Source organism: Bos taurus, chromosome 7 (genome assembly GCF_002263795.3).
Source record: "Bos taurus isolate L1 Dominette 01449 registration number 42190680 breed Hereford chromosome 7, ARS-UCD2.0, whole genome shotgun sequence".
NCBI classification, from domain to species: domain Eukaryota; kingdom Metazoa; phylum Chordata; class Mammalia; order Artiodactyla; family Bovidae; genus Bos; species Bos taurus.
The window spans coordinates 19,448,718-19,468,162 of record NC_037334.1 but is presented as its reverse complement, the minus strand read 5'-3'; the positions used below and the strand labels follow the sequence as shown (position 1 = coordinate 19,468,162).

The window sequence follows — 19,445 nt, the reverse complement described above, 5'->3', positions numbered from 1 at the left end:
AAAAAAAGTTTCTGCTTGAGATGGTTGTGGGTTGCCAATTGCCAAGCCTCCTGGGCAACTCTAGTGACTCTTTTCTCATCAACTTCTGTCATTCTGTGACCTGTGATTAGTTGCCTCTCCACTTTCACAGTGGATTACAGGCAAGATATATTCTTATTCCTGAGATGATTCTTAGCATTCATTGGCTGAGCTTCCTACCCATCAAACATTTTAAAATCAGCAACATTGTTCAGGTTGCAACATGTATGACAATGCACTTATTTCCTTCACATATAAAGAGGGTCTACAAATGAATGAGGCCAACATATCAAAAGGTGGGCAAGGAATTCCCTGGTGGTCCAGTGGTTAGGAATCAAGGGCTTGGATTCCATTCCTGGTTGGGGAACTAAGATCCTGCAAGCCAAAAAGAAATTTAAAAAGTTGGCAAATAATTAGCAGTAAACAAGTGCCTTAAAGCATGAAAATATTCATACACACAGAAATATGAGTTCAGAGTACAGTGAGCTGCTGTGTTTCACTCCCTAAGCTTTTCAAAAATAACAGGTGGTACTGAAGACTCTTGAGAGTCCCTTGGACCGCAAGGAGATCGAACCAGTCAATCCTAAAGGAAATCAACCCTGATATTCACTGGAATGACTGATATTGAGGCTAAAGTCCCAATACTTTGGCCACCTTTTCCAGCCGACGCACTGGAAAAGCCTCTGATGCTGGGAAACATTGAAGGCAAAGGGAGAAAGGGATGATAGAGGATGGCATCATTGGATGGATGGTTGGATGGCATCATTGACTCAATGGACATGAACTTGGGTAAACTCCAGGAGATAGTGAAGGACAGGGAAGCCTGACATACTGCAGTCCATGGGATCACAAAGAGTCAGACATGACTTGGCGACTGAACAAGAGCAACACTGAAGGAATGGAGCAAGGGGCACATTTCACCAGGAGGTGTGTACATGGAGGCATTCTCCTTAGAAGGCAATATTGCAATATTGTTCAAAATTAAAAATGAATATGCCTTTTGATAATTCTAGGAAATTATCCTATAAATTCAGACATGCCCAAAACATGTACAAGGCTGTTTGTTGCAGGATCTTTTATAGCAGAGGTTGGTCATTGACAACTTGTGGCCAAATTTGGCCAGCTGTGTGACTTTGTAAATAAAGTTTTATTGTCACACAGCCACATCCACTCATTTATACATTATAATTATACATTATAATGTATACATTATACATTACCCTTGGCTACTTTTGAGTTGCAAGGGCCAGAGCTGAGCAGTTGGAACGGAGACTAACTGGCCCACAAACCCTGAAATATTTACTCTCTGGTCCTTGACAAAGTCTGTTGACCCCTGATTTATACAAAAAGCCCAGAATAACCTTATCCCTTGATAAGTGTCTGGCAAAATAAATTATGGCATTCCCAGAGCAAAACAGAAGGCAGGTATTAAAAAGAGACACTGGGGGACTTCCCTATGGTCCAGCGGTTAAGAATTTGCCTGCCAATGCAGGTGACACAGGTTCAATCCCTGGTCTGGGAAGATTCCACATAACATGGGACAGCTAAGCCTGTGAGCCAAAACTGCTGAGCCCAGGTGCTGCCAACATTACGTAAGCCTGCATGTTCTAGAGCCCATGCTCCACAAGAGAAGCCACTGCAACTAGAGGAGCCATTGCTTGCCACAACTAGAGACACCCTGAGCACATAAACGAAGACCCAGCACAGCCGAAAATAACATTTTCTTTTTCTAAGGAGAGACTGGGGAGGGGTTACCGCCCCCGGAGGTGGGGAGGGCATCGTTTTCCTCTCTATACCCTTTTGTACTGGTTTATTTTTGGCCACACTGCGGCATGTGGAACTTCCCCATCAAAGGATGGAACTTGTGCCCCCTGCAGTGGATGCATGGTTTCTTAACCACTGGACCACCCAGGGAAGTCCCTGTTTTATTCTTTAAGCCATTAAATATAAAAGTGGACCTTCACAAAGGATGGAGCGGGTGATGGCCCTGGGGCCAAGGTCATTGTGCCATTAGAAACTCAAGTACCATGAGTGCCCTCAGCTCGGGCAGGGTCTCCAGTCTCATCTCTCAGCTGTTGAGACAGACTTGAAGAGTCTGCACCCTGCCCCGACTTGTCGGTGTGTCCTGATGCTCCAACCACTGAATCAAGCCTCTGGATAAGGAAAGGTGCAAAAGGAAGTCAGGGCCAGGCTGCCCACGACAGCCTGGGCTGGGTCCCTCAGTGGCACCCACGAGCTGCCTCAGGACCTCTGAGACTGTCCTTTGGGCATCTTCCAGCCGTGGCATGGGACCCCCTGCTGTTTTGTGCCAGGGCAGCAAGGCTGAGCAAGCAGCCCCTCTCCTACCACTGCCAAGACTGCCCTGCCCTTGGCTCAGCTCCCTCCTGGGACTTCCCTGCCCACCCACGGAACCCCCATCACCAGCCCCGGGGAGTTTAGCTTAGAAGGAACCTCAGGCAGGTGGCAATGCTTCCATCTGGAATTGTTTAATGTGTCTACTTCTTACACGCATAATTATAAAAGAATAAGAATTGACAAAAATATTTTCTTTCCATAATATGTAGAGGTGGTTCGGCTCTCTGGTGGGATTTTTTTGTTGTTGGGTTTTCTTTTTTTTTTTTTTTAACCCGCCCCTGGCAGAACTCTTGGCGGGAGGGAAAGGAAGAATAAGGATAACCCTGAGGCGGGGAGGGTTCCACTCCCAACCCTGGAAGCCCGGTTAGTGCGGGCCAGGCAGAAACGTGGGACCAGATGGCCCGGCTGGAGAAGGGGCAGCAGCCGCTGGCCAGCAGAGCCCCAGCCGGTCACGTTTCAGAGCCTGCCTGAAAGCTGAGGGAGAGCCGGGCCGGAGGGCTGCCCGCTCCCCTGCACACTTGCGGTCTGCTGGGTGCACAGCTCCTGTCTCGGGTGCTGGCTGGGGTGAAACCAGCGGCCAGCGGCAGACCCAGATTCTAGATTTAGGCACCCCTAGCTTTCTGTCTTTTAAATAATAAAGAAAAACGCCCCTCCCACACCCCAACAAAAAAAAAAAACACAAGTGGGCGCGGGTGGGGAGGACAGGCAACCACATGCTTCTGCACCGCTGGCTGGGCTGAGCCTAGGCCTGGCCACCCCCACCCCACCCTGCCCCCGGGGCGAGCAGTGCAAAGGCCAGGCTTCTTGGAGTCTCTTCAGGCCTCCACATTCAGTGGAGTTGAGGCTCCCAGACAATGGGGAGCAGTGGGATGGCTTGAGGAAGTGCTTTGTGGACACTGGCCTCAGCGCTCCATCCTGGCAACCCTGAAGCAGCAGGCAGAAAACCCAGGAGCATGAACAAAAACGATCAAAGGCGTGGGGGTGAAGGTGGTGGCTCCCGGGGCGGGCAGTCCCGCGGGCCGGTGGGAGGAGGTGCGGTGCGGGGCCTGCGAGGCCACTCGGTCCCTCCTGCACCCTGCATGCGCGATGGCGGCTGTGGAGCCACTTGTGCTCTGACTGTGCAGGCCCCTCCCGAGGTGGCCCCGGGCTCAGAGGTGTTCCTGAAGAAAGTGCAGCAGTGTGACTTCATAGTGCTCACCGGACTCGGGGCAGCGGATGCTGTGTCTCTCGTTGGGGTAGATCTGGGTGGAAAGAGAAGGCAAGGCTGGTGGCACCGAGGACCCTGCATCCTGAACCTCACCCTCTGAGTCTGGCTCCCAGTGTGTCCCCTCAGGGCCTTGGTCCCACCCTTGCCACCCTGGGAAGAGGTCTTGCTCTGGAACTGAGGGACCCAGGTTTGAATCCCTCCTCCATGGACAACTTGCTGGGCAAGTGACAGCCTCCCCCCATGAAGGCTGAGTGAAAAATTCAGACCTTGTAGGGTCTGTGTGGCCTGGGCCAGCTAGTGCAGATACGAAAGCACATATGCAAGCCTTGCGAACCTGTGCTGCTCCTCTGTCCCCCAAACCCAGGGAGCGTGAGGAACTCATATCCGCAAAGGGGCTGGGGCTTCAAATCATGGAGACATTTGCTGCCCTCCACTTGAGCCACTGCATTTTACCAACAGGCCCCACTGGGGACTGGACACACCAAGGCTCCAGAAAGCCCTTGCTCTAGGAGGGCCTCCCCCCAGGCTTTGCCAAGTGCTTCCTGGGCCCTCTCAATAACCAAGGGGGGACCCTCCCCTGAGAGAAGTGGCAGTGTGCTGGTGATAGGGCCCACGCCCAAGGAATCACCCAGTCCCTGAGACCTGGCTGAGTGGAAGTAGGCTCTCAGGTGGATGGTGACAGCGAGGCAGGTCTTGCTTCTGGCCATGGAGTGAGGGTTCCTGGGGCAGGTGTGAAACCTGCTTCACACCCTAGGAATGCATCTAACTGCTCAGATATCTGCCCTCCTCCACCCTTGCCTTCAGTATTCCATCCTGGATGAATCACAAGTCTCACCATACTGTCCCCAGCTCAGAGGAGTTGCCAGGCTGAGATCAAGACCTGGACTCCTGGGTCCTACTGCTCCCAAGGCTTCATAGGTCCCACTCCTTCAGGGCCCGGGGCAGTGGCACAACCTGGGAGAGACACCCACCCCTCTATGCCACCCTGGGTCCTGGGTGCTTGGTCACTTCCTCTTCCTGGGTTGTGAGGGCAAGGAGAGGCTCATCTGGCTCCCCACTCTGCTCCCAACCCCCAGTCGTGGGCCTGGTCTGCGGCAACAATGTGAAGTGTGAACAAGTTTGGCCTGTCAGCCTCCAAGCCAAGTGTTTCAGGGTGTCTGAAGCGGAAAGTGGGTGTGCTCCATCCCCCCTCTCCCACCCTCCAAGGGAGCATCCTGTCTCACTTTCAACTTCCCCTGGGAGGCAGAGGCACAAGTCTCCAGGCCCCCATGTGCCCAATGTTTTTCCTGAGAGCACTCATTTGACCCTCAACACCTCTCAGAGGCAGGGGTCATCAAGCCCATTTCATAGATAAGGAGACCAGGCCCAAGGTTAAAGGACCTGCCCAAGGTTAAATGACCTGTGGTCATTCAGGGAGAGGGGCTACCCCAACCAGGAGACTCAGGCCTTCAGGCTCAGAAGGGATACTTGAGGATCCACCCTGGCCCTGCCTGACTCCTCAACTCTGATACGCAGCTGCTGCTGGCCTGTGTTGGGGGTGCATGTGGGGTTGGGGGCAGGGTTGCTCCCAACAGCTCGTCACCCTGTGGGAGCCCCGCCGCCCTCCTGCCCTGTCTGGCCAGTGCATGCACAGCCATAGATCTTGAGGCCTGTCCCTCCTGCCTGATGACCTTCAGTTTTTCCATCTGTTGAATGGCAACGTGTCCTCCCCTGACAGGACTGAGCACGTGAAGGTGCCCAGGATGCAAAAAGACTGCGTGGCGGCTGCAGGTAATCAAATCTGTCCTTCTTACCTCCAGCATCAGGCCTCCCCCAACCACCCCCCTCACCCTCCCACCCCCCCCCGACCACGTCCCACCCCTGGAGTCCACCAGGCCTCTCGCTCCTCACTCCCGGCCCCTTTCCTGCCAGGACAACTGACTGGTGCATGTCCCACTGGCCCCATGGGCCTCTGTCTACACGGCTGCCTGAAAGATGACCAACCTTTCCTCACCCTTAGAAAAAAATACAGCCCTCCCCTGAGACCCACTCCCAAAGCCCGGCCCTTTACCACAAAAGCCCCACCCTTACCACCGAAGCCCCACCCTCTCGTGAGGGCCTGCCCTCGCCTGAGACCCCGCCCTTACTGCTTAAGCCCCGCCCACCACTGGAGGCACTGCCCGCCTGGCCACGCTGGTCACTCGGCCCTGGTCCTCAGCTCTTCTGCTGGCTGCAACCATGCTGGTCTCTTGTCCCTGAGCTGCTCCTTTTCACTATCTCCTCTGTCTAGTGTCCTCCACAGCCGACCCCTAGGCCTAGCTGAATCCCCACTCACTCATTAGTATCCTTAAATGTCACCTCCTCAGGGAATTCCTCTCCAACCACTCCCCCCGTGCCCCTCATACTTTCTGGGTGGGGTTCCGAACTTCAAAGCAAGCTTCTTGGTTTAAAATAACGCATGTGCTCCTGCAGTAAGAGCGTGTGCTCCCCCAGTTCCCAGAGGTGGCCAGCAGAGGGCGGAGTGGACTGCGAGGCATCTACTGAATGGACTCGGGGACCCAGGGAGCCAGGGTAATTACCAATTACCGTGAGGAGCCAGGCAGTCAGATATGAGGATGGGGGCAGGGACATGGGTTTCCTCCCACTGCCCCCTCCCCACCCACGCTGCTGCCCACCCTGCGAGCTCCTGGGAGGAGCCACTCACCTGGAGCTGGTAAGGCTTTCCTGCGCGGATCAGCTGGGAGACGAGGAAGTTTGTATGGAAAAAGTGCACGTTCTCATCCAGGAAGCCGTGCAGGATGAGCAGGCGGTTAGGCCTGGAAGACAAGGTTGGGGTGAGGGTCTGGGACCGAACCCCCTTCTCTCACCCTGCCCCATGGCAGTGAGGAGGCAGAAGCAGCAACTTGGCAGCAGATGGTGGAGCAACCCAATGATCTGGCATGACTGGCACCTCTGGGAGACACCTGGCCAGGAGGGGAGGGTGTGGCCAGTGGTACCTGGAATGCCCTGAGGTCCCAGAAGCTTCTGGAATGTGCTAGACCTGCCTCACCCTACACCACCAGTGGCTACCAAGCACTTGACATGTGGCATGGGTAGTGGAGGATGATTCCTTTTGAAATTTTGACATAAAAATAGCTTACTGAGGTGATACATGATCTAAAATTCACTCATTTTAAAGAGAACAATTCAGGGGCATTTGGTGCATTCACAATGTCAAGTAGCCATCACCTGGATCCTAAGTTACAGGACATTTCCATCATCCTGAAGCAAACTCTATACCCATGAGCAGTCGCTCCCAGTCCCTGGCAACCACCAGGCTTCTGTCTTTTATTATTCCAGTGAACTGAGATGAATGCAAAAGTGGATGGAAGTGGCTGCAGAGCTGTGGGTTCTGAGCTTGGCTGCACCATGGTGGCCCCTGGAGTCACCCTCTAGACTGAAGAGAACGGCCTCGCAGGGAGAGGGGCCAGGGCGGGGTCAGTCTGGGACAAGAACCTTGGCACTAAAGGTGAGGCCAGGGTGGACGTTCACCAGACACAAGGTACATCAGAAATGGCCACGCCATTTTCCTTCCGATGGGAAAATCAGAAACCAGTGCCCAAAGCATACATGGAATATCAGAGCTGGGCCAACACACGTAGGTTTTACAACCACTGTGGACCTGGGTTCTGAGGCAGAACCCACAAGACAGGCGGTTAGGGTTCAAAACCGACTCACAGGGCCCACGGCAGGCTACGTGCTTAGGAGCCAAGGGATGCCAGGGTGTCCAAAGTAGTATCATTCTAGAGCTTCCTCTCCATGTTTCTGGGGGCAGGGCTGGGGGCTTCCCTCTCTCCTTGGGCCAAGAGAACCCGGGGGCCTGCTTTCTGTGAGGCGGATGGAGGAAGGGGAGGGGGCGCCGGCGGACAGAGAAGCAGGTGTGGAAGCCACGCCCACCCGGCCCCAGGAGGACCCAACTTCAGGGAGGGCCGGCCTTCGTGATCTGGCGGCAGGGGGCCTTACTCATTGGGCAGCTTCTCCACGTGCAGGGCCACGGAACCCGCCTCGTAGCCAAGCTGGTTGTTCTCTGGGACATCCATGTAGCGTTCTGTGTAGCCCGTGTCGTAGGCCATCCACACTGTGACCGGGGCGCCTGCGATGGCCACCTGGGGGCCACCGTGGGTGAAGGGGTGCAGAGAAAGAGAGAGAGACACACATAGGGGTCACGTCCTGGGAGCCTGCGTTTGGCCTGTGGTCCCGGGGCCTCCCCCGGAGAACATGAGGAGCGGGCATGCACACGGGGGCTGGCGGGGAGGGGCCCTCCGTGTGTCTCCCCCGTGGACCGTGCACTGTCGTGGGAGGGTGGGTGAGCTAGGCGAGCGCTCAGGCTGAACTTGGCCCCTCCCTGGGCCCACTGCCTTCCTGCCTCCTCCTCCTCATCGCCCTGGCAGCGCCGCCGGCCTGGGGGCCCCTCCCCCGACGCTCTCCACACCATGCCCCACCTCTGCCCGTCCGGGGCCGGGGTCCCGAGCTCAGCCTCCCACAGAGAGCTGCTGGCGGGGTTTTGTGCAGCCGGACGCCATCCTGGGGTCAGCAGTGGCGGGCAATGAGGAGGGGGGCTCGTCCCCGTGGGGCTGCTGCGGGGAGAAACAGCCACGTGGCAAGGCCCCTGCCAAGATGCCTCCCCCAGGGGGGGCGGGCTCCAAGGGGCATGAGGGCGCTGGCAGACAGGGGGGAGAAGGCGGGGCGGGACCCACCTTGAACACCTGGGGCTTGTGGATCAGCCCCATGAGCGAGAGGAAGCCTCCGTAGGACCAGCCGTGGATGGCCACCCGGCTCAGGTCAATGAAGCCATACTTCTCGGCCACGAACTGCAAGCCCTCCACCTGGTCCTCGATTTCCACCTGGCCCTGGGGAATGAGGCCAGGTACCCCTCAGTGGCCTCCTCCCAGGCCCATGCCCCACGGTCTCCCTTCCCTCGCAGGGGGCCCTCTCTGGAAGTCACCCTCTCTCCAGGTCCTGTGCAAACCTCTCGGGGTGGTGGTCAGCAGGACCTGGCACCAACCCTGCCCTGCCATCTCCTGGCTGGCTCTGATAAAGTTACATCCCCTCTCTGGGCCTCAGTTTCCCCATCCCCAAAATAAGGAGGTTAACATGAAGAGTACGGATTTTACAGTGAGTGTGAGGATGAAATGAAATGCAAGGTATCCTGTATTCAGAGGCCTGGTGTGTGCCAAGACTCAAACAGCTGGTGTTATCACCACCACCAGCACCACTACCTCCATCCTCAACACCACCATTATCACCATCAAATTCCTCATCATCACCAGCATCACCCCCACCACCATCAATATCCCCACCATCATCACCATCCTCACCACCACCGCCACTACCACTTCCACAGCCACCAGTGCCTATCTGGCCTAGCCCTCGGGGCTTCCTGCTGAAGGGGCCTATACTGACATGCCTGGCTGCATCTGGGTCTTAGGCACCAGGTAGGGTATATGTATACCTGTCTCCCCACGGGGCACCACTCAGAGCTGAGCAGCAGAGTGGACATTCCTCTAGTTCCATAGGCTGCCCCATAGGACTGACACCCTGGCCAAGACTGTCCTTGAGGAAGGTGCCCCAGGGCCTCCCCCAAACCCCAGGTCCCCCCACCTTCACCACACAAGAAGGGAATGGGAAAAGACATTACCATCTGGTTTTTCAGAGCCCCTTCGAATCGAAGCCCTCGCTGACAGGAGCCCCTGCCGTCAATCACGACCACAGCATAGCCCAGGGATGCCAGGGTGTTGAGCCGCAAGTACTTGATTCCTTTGAAGGAGTTATTGACCAGCTGCACCTGTGGGGAAGGCAAGGCAGGTGTGAGTCTAAAGATGAGGCCTGCACTCTATCATGAAGACTATGGATGGCACGGAGAGGAAGGCCCCTGCCCAAGTTCCTCCCTGGAATTACTCCCTTATTTCTTCAGCTACATTTTGCCTCTTTTCTACCCCTCTATTTTATCTACAAACAGACACAGAAGCTGATGGGGAGCGTGGCAGGCTGGTGGTGCCGGGTGGTGTGTCCCCCAAGTAATGTGGCTTATGCTGGTCCCTTACTTCGGCACAATTCATGTTTGGGGCCTCCTCATCTTCTGGGTGGTGTCCTGCTGGCTGTAGGGTGTTGACAGCACCTCTGGCTTCTACCCACTAGATGCCAGGAGCACCTCCACCCCAGCTGTGATGACTACAAATGTCCCCAGATGTCACCAAGTGTCTCCTGGGAGACAGCCACCCCAGCTGAGAAGCGCTGTCTTAGGTGCACCTGCTTGCCAACCTGCCTGCCTGGCCTGTCCCCTTCTCAGAGGGCTGGGCCCAGAGCTCCAAGCTGCTGACCAGGGGTAAGAGTGGGTCACTGCTGGGTGGGTGGCCCAGACACACAGACGGGGTTTAGGGGGGCTTCCCAGAGGGACAGGGAGTATCACCAGGTGAAAGGGGGAGGCTGTGCAGTGAGGTCAGTGGGGATGGGCAGCAGCGCTAGGAGGGGCCCCGCGAGCCCTGGATGGGGGGTATGGGGGAGGGGCGTGCCTACCTGTGGGCCTCCATACACAAAGAGGACAGTGGGGTGCTTCCTCCCTGGCTGCACGGCGTGGGGCTTGTAGATCATGCCATAGAGCCGCACGTCGGACCGCGTGTGGAAATGGAAGATTTCCGGAGGCACGTAATCGGGGGGGCAGCCTATGGAGACAGAGTGGCTGTGGCTCCGAGGGCCAGGGTGAGCCAAGGCAGGCTCAATTCTGAGCGGGGCCCACGTCTGGCCGAACCCACACTCCCCCAAACCCAGAGGGTGGACCAGAAGCACCCCGTCTTCTGTGCTTCCTGGCAGTTATAACCAGGGGGCCCTTTTTAGTGAGTGATCCCCATGGCGGGGTGCTCTGCATTCAGTTTACAACTCGTGGGCTGCCACGGGGCCATTCAGTAGGTAATGAAACATTTAAGAGAGATGAAGTGAACTGACTGGCATTCGCTTCCGCAGCTAGAATTGGAACCTGGGGTCACCCAGGTGGAGGCCTGGCCGCCCTGGAGGCTCCTGGGTTAATTAACCAGCTTCCTCCCACTCCCCGAGGCCCCTACCAACCGACCCCAGGCAGGGGCCATCTGCTCTGCACAGGTGCACTTGGCCCTGTGTAGGGACCCCTCTGGAGAAGGCGATGGCACCCCACTCCAGTACTCTTGCCTGGAAAATCCCATGGATGGAAGAGCCTGGTAGGCTGTAGTCCATGGGGTCACTGAGGGTCAGACATGACTGAGCAACTTCACTTTCACTTTTCACTTTCACGCATTGGAGAGGGAAATGGCAACCCACTCCAGTGTTCTTGTCTGGAGAATCCCAGGGACGGGGGAGCCTGGTGGGCTGCCATCTACGGGGTCGCAGAGTCGGATACAACTGAAGCGACTTAGCAGCAGCAGCAGCAGGGACCCCTCCACCTGGCAGAGCCGGCTCCTGCCCTTTGCATGTGCTCTCTCTGGGACAGCAGCACAGAAACTTGAGGCTGTCTCGGGGGCCCCACAGGACAGTTCAGGGCTATGGTTACGCTCGATTGGTTCTTGGGGCTCTGGGCCGCTTGCTGCCTTGCGCTCACCCGCGTTATTCACCAGGGCTCAGCCGGCAATGCACGCGGTCTAGGTCCCAGGGGTCTGGGGTTACTCACTGGCTGCCTCCATCATGCTGGCCCAGAACCGGGGCTGCTTGTGTAGAGGGTCGTCGTCGGGGCCGCTGAGCTTGTAGACGTGCACGCAGGGTGGTGTACCCACGCTGCTATAGTGGCTGATGAACATGTCGAAGTTCTGCGGGCAGGATGGGGCACTGAGACCGCGGGGCGCCTCCCATCACCCCCACTGTGCTGGCGCCTTCCCCCATCACCTCCACCTGCATCAACTGCCTGCCGTCCATACCCCGTGTGGTGTGTTTGCTCGTGTGACCCTGCTGTTACCACCACCCCTACCCTGAAAGGTGAGAGGAGCCTGTCCCCTGACCAGGGGGGCCCTGGGTGCTGCTGACTGAGGGACCTGGGGGCGGGTTCAGACCCAGACCTCCCCATCTTGCTGGTCCTACAGCCAGCAGACTACACTGCCTACTTGTCTGGGTCGGGGGTGGCCCTGTGGTCATGTTCCAGATTGCTGCCTGATATTTTGGAATGTTCCAAGGGAGGGCACGTTGGGGAGAGGCCCACCTGGCTCATGGAGCAGCTGTGGGAGAAGCCGGGTGTGGTGAGGCGCACGATCTCGCCAGCCACCTCGTAGCTGACCACATAAAGGTGGTGCTCCAGGGGCGTGTCCTTCGTGCCTTGGAAGTATACCAGCTTCGTCTCCTCGTTGACCCAGATCTGCAGGTGGCACAGGAGCTCCTGGTGACATGGCCCCCGGGGCCTCCCTCCCCGCCCCCAGGGAGGGCTCAGTGTTCTATGAACAGGGAGGACAGTTCTCCCAGAGCTGGCTTCAGCCCGCCGGCTGGAGAGCTGTCTGGGAGACTGTCCTGGATCCCGCAGGGAAGAAGCCCACTCCACTAGAGCTGGGCTAACCACATGTTCTCTGGTCTGACTTGGAATCAGAACTCCCAGTCTGGACAGCTCCTTCCAGGTGGGCCCAGAGCCACCGGAGGGGGACTGAAGGCACAGTTGTGGGGGGATACCGAGGCCGAGGGAGGGCCTGTCCTGGGTCCAGCAGCCCCCAGTCCTGGTCCCCAGTGGGGACAGCCCACCCTCTGACCCAAGTGCTCAGGGTTAAGAAGTGGTAACTCCCTGCCCCGCTATTTCCTGGAGGAAAAGCCCGTCAGGCCTGGGTGTGGTTCTCAGGCAAGGACCTCAGGAGGAGGGGGAAAGAACCTCGTTCTGGGGACGAAAGAGGCACTGCCTTGCTGGGCTGACCGTGCAGCACAGATGCTCTGAACAGGCCTTTATGCCCCTGGGGACTGCTCCCAAGGATGGCACTGGAGGGGCAAATTCCAAATGAAGGCACAGCGATGCCCCAAGTGCTCTTCAGATGAGAGAGCTGATGATAGCTGAAATGTCCTAAAGATAGGCTGGCTCCACCCTTACAGCACACCTCTCTGGGGCCACAAGAAGCCATGCAACCCTACAAACCCTCTAAAATACTCATGTTCCTGTGCAAACAGGAAAGACCTACAGTGATTCCCCACTGTGGTCACTTCTGAGGATGGAGGCAGGTCACGGGGGCCTGGGTGAGGATGGAAGGGGACCGTATAGAGAAATTCAATTTTTACAACCAATGCTGGTATGTTGGTTATCATGCGCTCACTGGAAAATAAATGCAGGTTTTCTGAAAATGGAGGATGTCATTAGAAAATCCCAAACCACCCATAGTTAAGTCGTGTGCTGGTTTTGTTACCAAGTCTCTGTAAGAAGCTGTGTGGGCGGGAAGGAGAGTCTGCAGGTGAGGGACCCACCCAGACCCGGGGCACAGGGGTGGAGCATGTGGCTGTGGGCAGTGACGGCAAAGGAACGGCAAAGGACATTCTTTCCCTTTCTCTATCTTAAAATGTTGCTTTTTTATTTTAAAGAAAATTTCTAGGTAAAAAGATAGGGTGTGCAGAGGATTAAACTCTGACCATGGAGAAAGTTTTTTTTTTTTTTCCCCCCAGCCGTGAGCACGGCATGGGGGATCTTAGTTCCCCTACCAGGGACTGAACCCAGGCCCTGGCAGAGACAGCACTGAGTCCTAACCACTGGACCACCCAGCAAGTCCCCAGAGAAAGATTTTAATATTGTCCTGTGTGTCTGCCAGCTGCTAAAGGCCTTCAAAGTACTTTAAAACAGGGTTCTCACCTGGGGCCGCTCTGTGCCCCCGGGCCATTTGGCAGCCTCTGGACACATCTGTGGTCATCACAGCTGGGGTGGGGGCCAGGGAGGCTGCTCCACACCCACAGTGCTCACAGTTGCCCCAAGTGTCCACTGATGTGGAGATGGGAGGGTTGGAGCTGTTTGGCCCCATGTCGCAGCAAGGAAACCCAGTCTTAGTGCCTGGCTGGCTGGGCCAAGCGAGGCTATGAGCCCAGGGGTGCCTCCAGCAAGACTCAAGCACAGCAGAGCCACCCAGTAGGGACAAGTGTGGTCCCACTGTCACGGGCACCGTGCCTTACATTACCTGGGCCCAAGGAGGTCACTTGTCTCCTGATCGAGTGTTTTCACATTGCTGTTTCCTACCATATCAACAGTGCACACTTGTGTGCTAACCTGAGCGTGTCCCGGGTGGTCTCGCCTAGAATGGGGGCTGTCAGGTCAGATGAGGTGCAGGTTGACACTGTAATGGATGCCCCCTCTGCTCTCTGCCCAGGGGTGCCAAGGCCCCTTCCCTTGGCAGCACACGGGCCACCCAGCTCTGGGCTTTAAAAAGGTTGGCCTACATCTCCTCTTGGGCACTTGGACAGTTTAGGTCTGTCTGAGTCTTTGGACCAGGAGACCTTTATAAAAGCTGGGAGGGAGGGAGGCCTCCAGGACGTCTGATTAAGGGGTCTCTCTGGAAAACTGAGAATTTTGCAGACCTGGCCCCCAATGATGGATGCAGGGCAGTTCCACGGTGGGCCCCACCAGTGTCCACAGGTAGCTTCATGCAGCGGAAGGAGCCCAAGTGGACGCTCCTAATGGCAGGGAGAATGGGCCAGGTCCCACCCACCAGGATCCAAGGAAACGCAGACAACCCTGCCTCCAGACCCAGGATCTCCTGCTGGTGGCAAGTGCAGCCCCCATGGCCCTTAGTTGCAGAGCAGGAGCGGGTGGCTAGGTGCGGGGCATGGGGGTGGAGAAGAAAGCCACAGGCGCCCAGGGTCTGGAGGGGTCAGGACCATGTGTGTGTGTCTGTGCACATGTGTGTGTACAGGCGTGTGTGGAGACTCGGGTACCTTGGAGCCGTGCCTCGCCAAAACCTCCCACTCGCCGCTGGTCAGTGCGATCTCCTCCTTGATGGGACATTTAAATTCATCTGGAAGGATAGGAAAAGAGGTGAAGGGGGCCCGGGGAAGCTGTGACACAGACTCAAAGCACAAAATGGACTTGCTGCAAAACCCAGGCAGCTGGGAGACAGGCAGGTGGACCGGCTGGGCCCCTGCCATGGGACGCAGACCTGAGATCTGCATTTTTATCAAAAGCATCCGATTTTGGGGACTTCCCTGGAGGCACAGTGGTTAGGACTCTGAGCTTCTCCTGACCCCAAGCTTCCACTGCAGGTGGTATAGATTTGATTCCTTGTCAGGGAACTATTGATAAAATTCCACATGCAGACTGATAAGGCCAAAAAAAAAAAAAGGTACCCAGTTTTAGAACCCTGCGGGCCAAACCACCTCCTTCCAGGCCTTGAACTTGTGACTGGTTAGGACAGGTTGGGAACCAGGTCTTGACTAAACTCTGGGACTGACCAAAGGCTCAGGGGAGTTACAGTAGGTTTTTTTGGGTGGGTAGGTCTCTCTCTTTTTTTATATATTTATTTACTTATTTTTGGTCATGCTTGATGTTTGTTGCTACACATGGGCTCTCTCTAGTTGTGGCGAGTGGGCTTCTCATTGTGGTGGCGTCTTTTGTTGAGAAGTATGGGCTCCAGGGCACACAGGCTTAGTTGCTCCGCAGTATGTGGAATCCTCCTGACCCAGGGATTGAACCTGTGTCCCCTGCATTGGCAGGTGGATTCTCAACCACTAGACCACCAGGGAAGTCCTCGCTTTAGAGGTCTTATCAGGTAAATAACAATATGTAATGTTTCTTGCCATGTGTTTGAAATTTTATATTAAAAACAGTTTATTAGCAGTGGCTACAGATCCTTTCTATTCTCTTGGGTCTGAACCAAACTACTGTCAACGTATCCTATGGAGGGGCAGATGTCCCCACACGGATCCACAGGGCGTACAGAACAGAGACCTGGGCTAACTGACCATCACCAGAGGACCCAGGAGGGACAGCCACTCCTCAGTCCCTCACTCACTGCAAGGTGGGTGCGCCACTGCCTGCCCCCAAACCTTCCCCGATGCCCGCACCGTTGGGCCCACATGGGGAGCCGAGTCGCACAGGCCTCCTCTGGGGCTGGCGGCCCTGCCAATGCACTGCTCCAGCTCTATAGCCTCTGTGCCCCTCGTTACCAAGCCACCCCCGTGAGACCCCCAGCAGGCCTGGGTGATGGCACAGCCTGCTGGTCCCCCTGCCTTGCTCCAACTCACTCTGAGCTCCTGAACCTTCTTCTGGGTTCAAGCCCATGCTCCTCACGGCCTAGAGGGTCCCACCGACCACACCAGGCCTTCCCTCCCTTACCCCGCCAACTACTCTGCTCCAGCCACATGGGCCTCCTCACTGTCCCTCCCCAACACCAGGCCTAGTCCTGTCCCCAGGCCTTTGCACCGGCTATGCCCTCTGCCTAGAGCACTGTGTGGCCACCTCTGCCACAGGTTTCTGCCCTGTGTCACGTTATCCACTGATGTGCTCCGGGCCTCCTGGTGTCTTTCACCGTCTCTTGATGTCTGCCTGCCTCCCCTCTAGAGCAGAGATGTCCACACTTGTCTCTTTATACAGTGACCCTCCCTGTGTGCAGGGCAAGGCAGCTTCTCCTATAAGGGGCCAGATGGCACAGCCTTGGTACACAAAGGGCCTTGGCATGCAGTTGGTGCTGGATGAACCCTGCTGCCAAAAGAAACCAGTCATGGCTGTGATAGCCCTTCCAGACCAGGAACGGCGTTGGGAAAGGCCAGTCTCTTAATCACAAACACCCACACCCTGTGGGGTGGGACCCGTGAACAAGCCGTGCACTGAACCACTGGCTTGAACTGCAGGCAAGAGTGGTGAGTAAGTATTAGTTGGGCTTGCTCACCATCCCCGGGGCTGAAGGGCTGGGTCCAGTCATAGCCGCGGGGCCGCAGGACAGCGGTGACTTTGTACAGGTGGCAGAAGCCAGTCTTGCACTCGTTGGCACGGATGAAGCAGAGCTCGTCCACTCCCTCTGCTTGGGGGAAGGGGTAGAAGATGTCGTGAACCTGTCGGGGCAGAGAGAGGTGTCATGAGTGGGGGGTGTGGCAGGAGCAGGTGCGGGGAAACTCAGGCTGTGTCTCTTTGAGAAAGCGGAGGCTTGGACAGTCTGGCCAGAGGGCAGTCCCCGCCAACCCTCCCTCCTGAGCTGGCTTCCCCACACTGAGGAGCTGGGGGCCTGGGGGTAGGGACATGGGAAACCAGGAGGTGCGCGAGGACAGGGCCCCACACCCCAGCTCTTACATTGATCCACACGTCGGTGACCTCCTCATACACCACGTACGGCTGGACATCCCTGGGCACAGCCCTGGCGAAGGCCGCCCGCTGCTCCTCGTTGTCGGTGGTAGGGATGAACAGTGCTGGGGGCAGGAGGACCAGCTGGAGGCGCTGCTGGGGCCGGTCCAGGAACATGGCCCAGGCACTGGAGGGTGAGATGGGAGGACGGGAAACTCAGGGCCTGGTGCAGGCCAGCCGGGGCCTGACACCCCCTGCCCATGCGTGTGCATGGTCAGAATGGCTCCTCCTCTGTCAGCTTCAGTGACACTCGAGCAAGTGACTACGCAGTACATAAAGCCTCCCTGGCTGGCAGGCATGCCCAGGAGGGAGATGGGGGTGGTGGGGACGGGGCTGGGTGCTGACAAAACTGTACGATCCGGCTGTTCTGCAAACACCTCGCGTCACTGGTGAACTTGGGCAACTTCTGCCAAACCCTCGGCCCTTATTTGTCCTTTGCTTCATATCTTGCTCTAAGTGGACAGTTAGCTTAAATCTTTTTTCTGTTTGTTTCTTTTTTTTGTCGTAATGCACGGCATGCGGGATCTTAGTTCCCAGACCAGGGATTGAACCCTCGCCCTCTTGCAGTGAAAGTGCGAGTCCTAACCTCTGGACTGCCAGGGAAGTCCCAACTTCAGTGTATTGTGGACAGAGATCTACTGGCATCAGAGGTGGAAAAGTTGACTCTCAACAGAAAGACAGACCAGGTGCCCTCATTGCAGGCCACTGTTCCTTTCTCAACTACTCAACTCTGCCTGTGTGGAGTGAGTGGCCACAGAGGTGTGGCCATGTGCCAATAAAGCTTTATCTCTGGACACTGAAATATGGATTTCCTATCATTTCCATGTGATGAAATACTCCTCTTTGGATCCCCAGCCCCTGCATCACTGGAAAATGGAAAAATCATTCTTGTGAGCTGCATGGTGATGGGCAGCCGGCCAGGTCTGGCCCCCGGGTATGCTTTGGGGCTCTGGTGTAGTGTGTCTGGCCCAACCCAGGGCAGAAGTGACTGTGAGGGGTGTCTTGGATTCTGAGGGATGACACTCACTACTTGCCGTCCTGGGTCCAGCCGGCCCTGGCGAGGTACTCGACCTTCGGGAACAGCAAGCTGAATGGCTGCACCAGCTCCTTCTCCTGCGTTGACACGATCTAAAGGGGAACAGACAGACGTGGGTTACCATCCGGCCTGGCCGTGTGCTGCCACTGCTCTGAGGTGCTGTATCTCCCCAGAGCCACACACTGGAGCCCTAACTCCTGGGACCTAAGGAGGGGGCCTGACTTGGAAATGGGGCAGTTATACTGAGGTCTGGGGTGTGGGGGCCCAAACCCACAGGATGAGCGTCCTTATAATAGGGGGAGATGTGGACACAGGCGCCATGCATCCTGTCTTGTGACACGACGCAGGGAGAAGGTGGCATTCCCAGGCCTCGGATAGCCAGAGACAGGTCTTCTGCCAGGCCTCCGGAGGAAGCCGCCCTGTCGACACTTTGGTTTCAGACCTTCAGCCTCCAGAACAGGAGATGACAGCCTTTGGGGACTAAAGCCTCCCAGCGGTCTTTGCTGTGACAGCCTGCTGACTGGAAACCAAGGGTTCTGGCATGGCTGTTGCTGAAGAGCCAGGTGGCCTTGGGCAAGACAAGCCTCTGGCCCCTGTGGCTTCCTGGAGGTGACACAGGGCTAGTGGGGCATCTCCTGAGGAGGGTGGATGGGAGAGAGGCCAGCAGGGCCCAGCACATCCCACACCCAGGCCTGCCCCCAACCTCTGCATCCCCCAGCTGTGGGTTAGTAGGCAAAATCCCCCAGCCATCTCAGGACCCTGCTCATCTGAGGGAGGGCCTGGAACCATTTACAACAGCTGGTGGGGCTCAGCAAAGCCGCTTAGTGCAGGTCCCTGGAGGATCCACCAGAACATTCTGGTCAGGAGTGGAGAAGGGGCTTGGTTAGGGCCTGCTGCTGCTGCTGTTGCTGCTAAGTCGCTTCAGTCGTGTCTGACTCTGTGTGACCCCATAGACAGCAGCCCACCAGGCTCCCCCGTCCCTGGGATTCTCCAGGCAAGAATACTGGAGTGGGATGCCATTTCCTTCTCCATGGTTAGGGCCTACTCGTGCCCAAACCAAAACCAACCCCTAGATCGTGAAAATAAGTGTAGTTTATCTCAGGTACTTTTCTGAAATGTTACACAAGAAGCCATTCTGGCCAAAATACAAGGGGCTTCCTGGCTCACCAGCCTGCTTTGATCTCTGACATGAGGGGCATCCCCCCAACATCCTCACATGGAGTTGGGCATCGCCTCCACCCTTCTCCCCACAGCCTCCCCTGCCCTCCTGGCTATGGATCCTGAAGAGTGACTCCCTGGGTGATGAGGACCCCCATCTGTGATGCTGACTAGGTGATGGAGAGAAGGATCCGGAACACTGATGCGTCTGCTGAAGTGACAGATGAGGAACTGCCCAGAGGCGGGGACAGGGGTACCCTTGGTCGAAGGTCAGATCCTCCAGGTGACTGCACCCCCGCCCTTCTGGGCACCCCAACCCCTGCAGGGCCTCCGCTCAAAGCTCACTCACAGGGGTCCCCTCTCCACACCCCAGGGCCACTCCCTGTCTGAATCCAGGTTCAGGGTGATGGATG

General features: G+C 56.7%; 1 protein-coding gene across 5 annotated transcripts in view; it reads right to left on the bottom strand.

Moving 5' to 3' along the window:
- Positions 1–2,483: 2,483 nt before the first annotated feature.
- DPP9 (dipeptidyl peptidase 9) overlaps positions 2,484–19,445 on the bottom strand; it is a 36,831-nt gene continuing 19,869 nt past the window's right edge. For 3 of the 5 annotated variants that reach the window (XM_059888654.1, XM_024994997.2, XM_024994996.2), the window contains 12 exons: positions 17,866–17,966; positions 16,788–16,965; positions 16,390–16,552; positions 14,441–14,520; positions 11,757–11,909; positions 11,235–11,370; positions 10,115–10,260; positions 9,237–9,383; positions 8,296–8,448; positions 7,562–7,704; positions 6,264–6,375; positions 2,484–3,614 (listed from right to left, as the gene is read on the bottom strand). In XM_059888654.1, coding sequence (XP_059744637.1) covers positions 3,522–3,614; positions 6,264–6,375; positions 7,562–7,704; positions 8,296–8,448; positions 9,237–9,383; positions 10,115–10,260; positions 11,235–11,370; positions 11,757–11,909; positions 14,441–14,520; positions 16,390–16,552; positions 16,788–16,965; positions 17,866–17,966 — 1,605 coding nt within the window. In that variant the 3' untranslated portion in view covers positions 2,484–3,521. Of the gene's footprint in view, positions 3,615–6,263; positions 6,376–7,561; positions 7,705–8,040; positions 8,176–8,295; positions 8,449–9,236; positions 9,384–10,114; positions 10,261–11,234; positions 11,371–11,756; positions 11,910–14,440; positions 14,521–16,389; positions 16,553–16,787; positions 16,966–17,865; positions 17,967–19,445 lie in introns of those variants that run through there. The other 2 variants (XM_059888655.1, XM_024994999.2) reach the window with 2 other exon arrangements.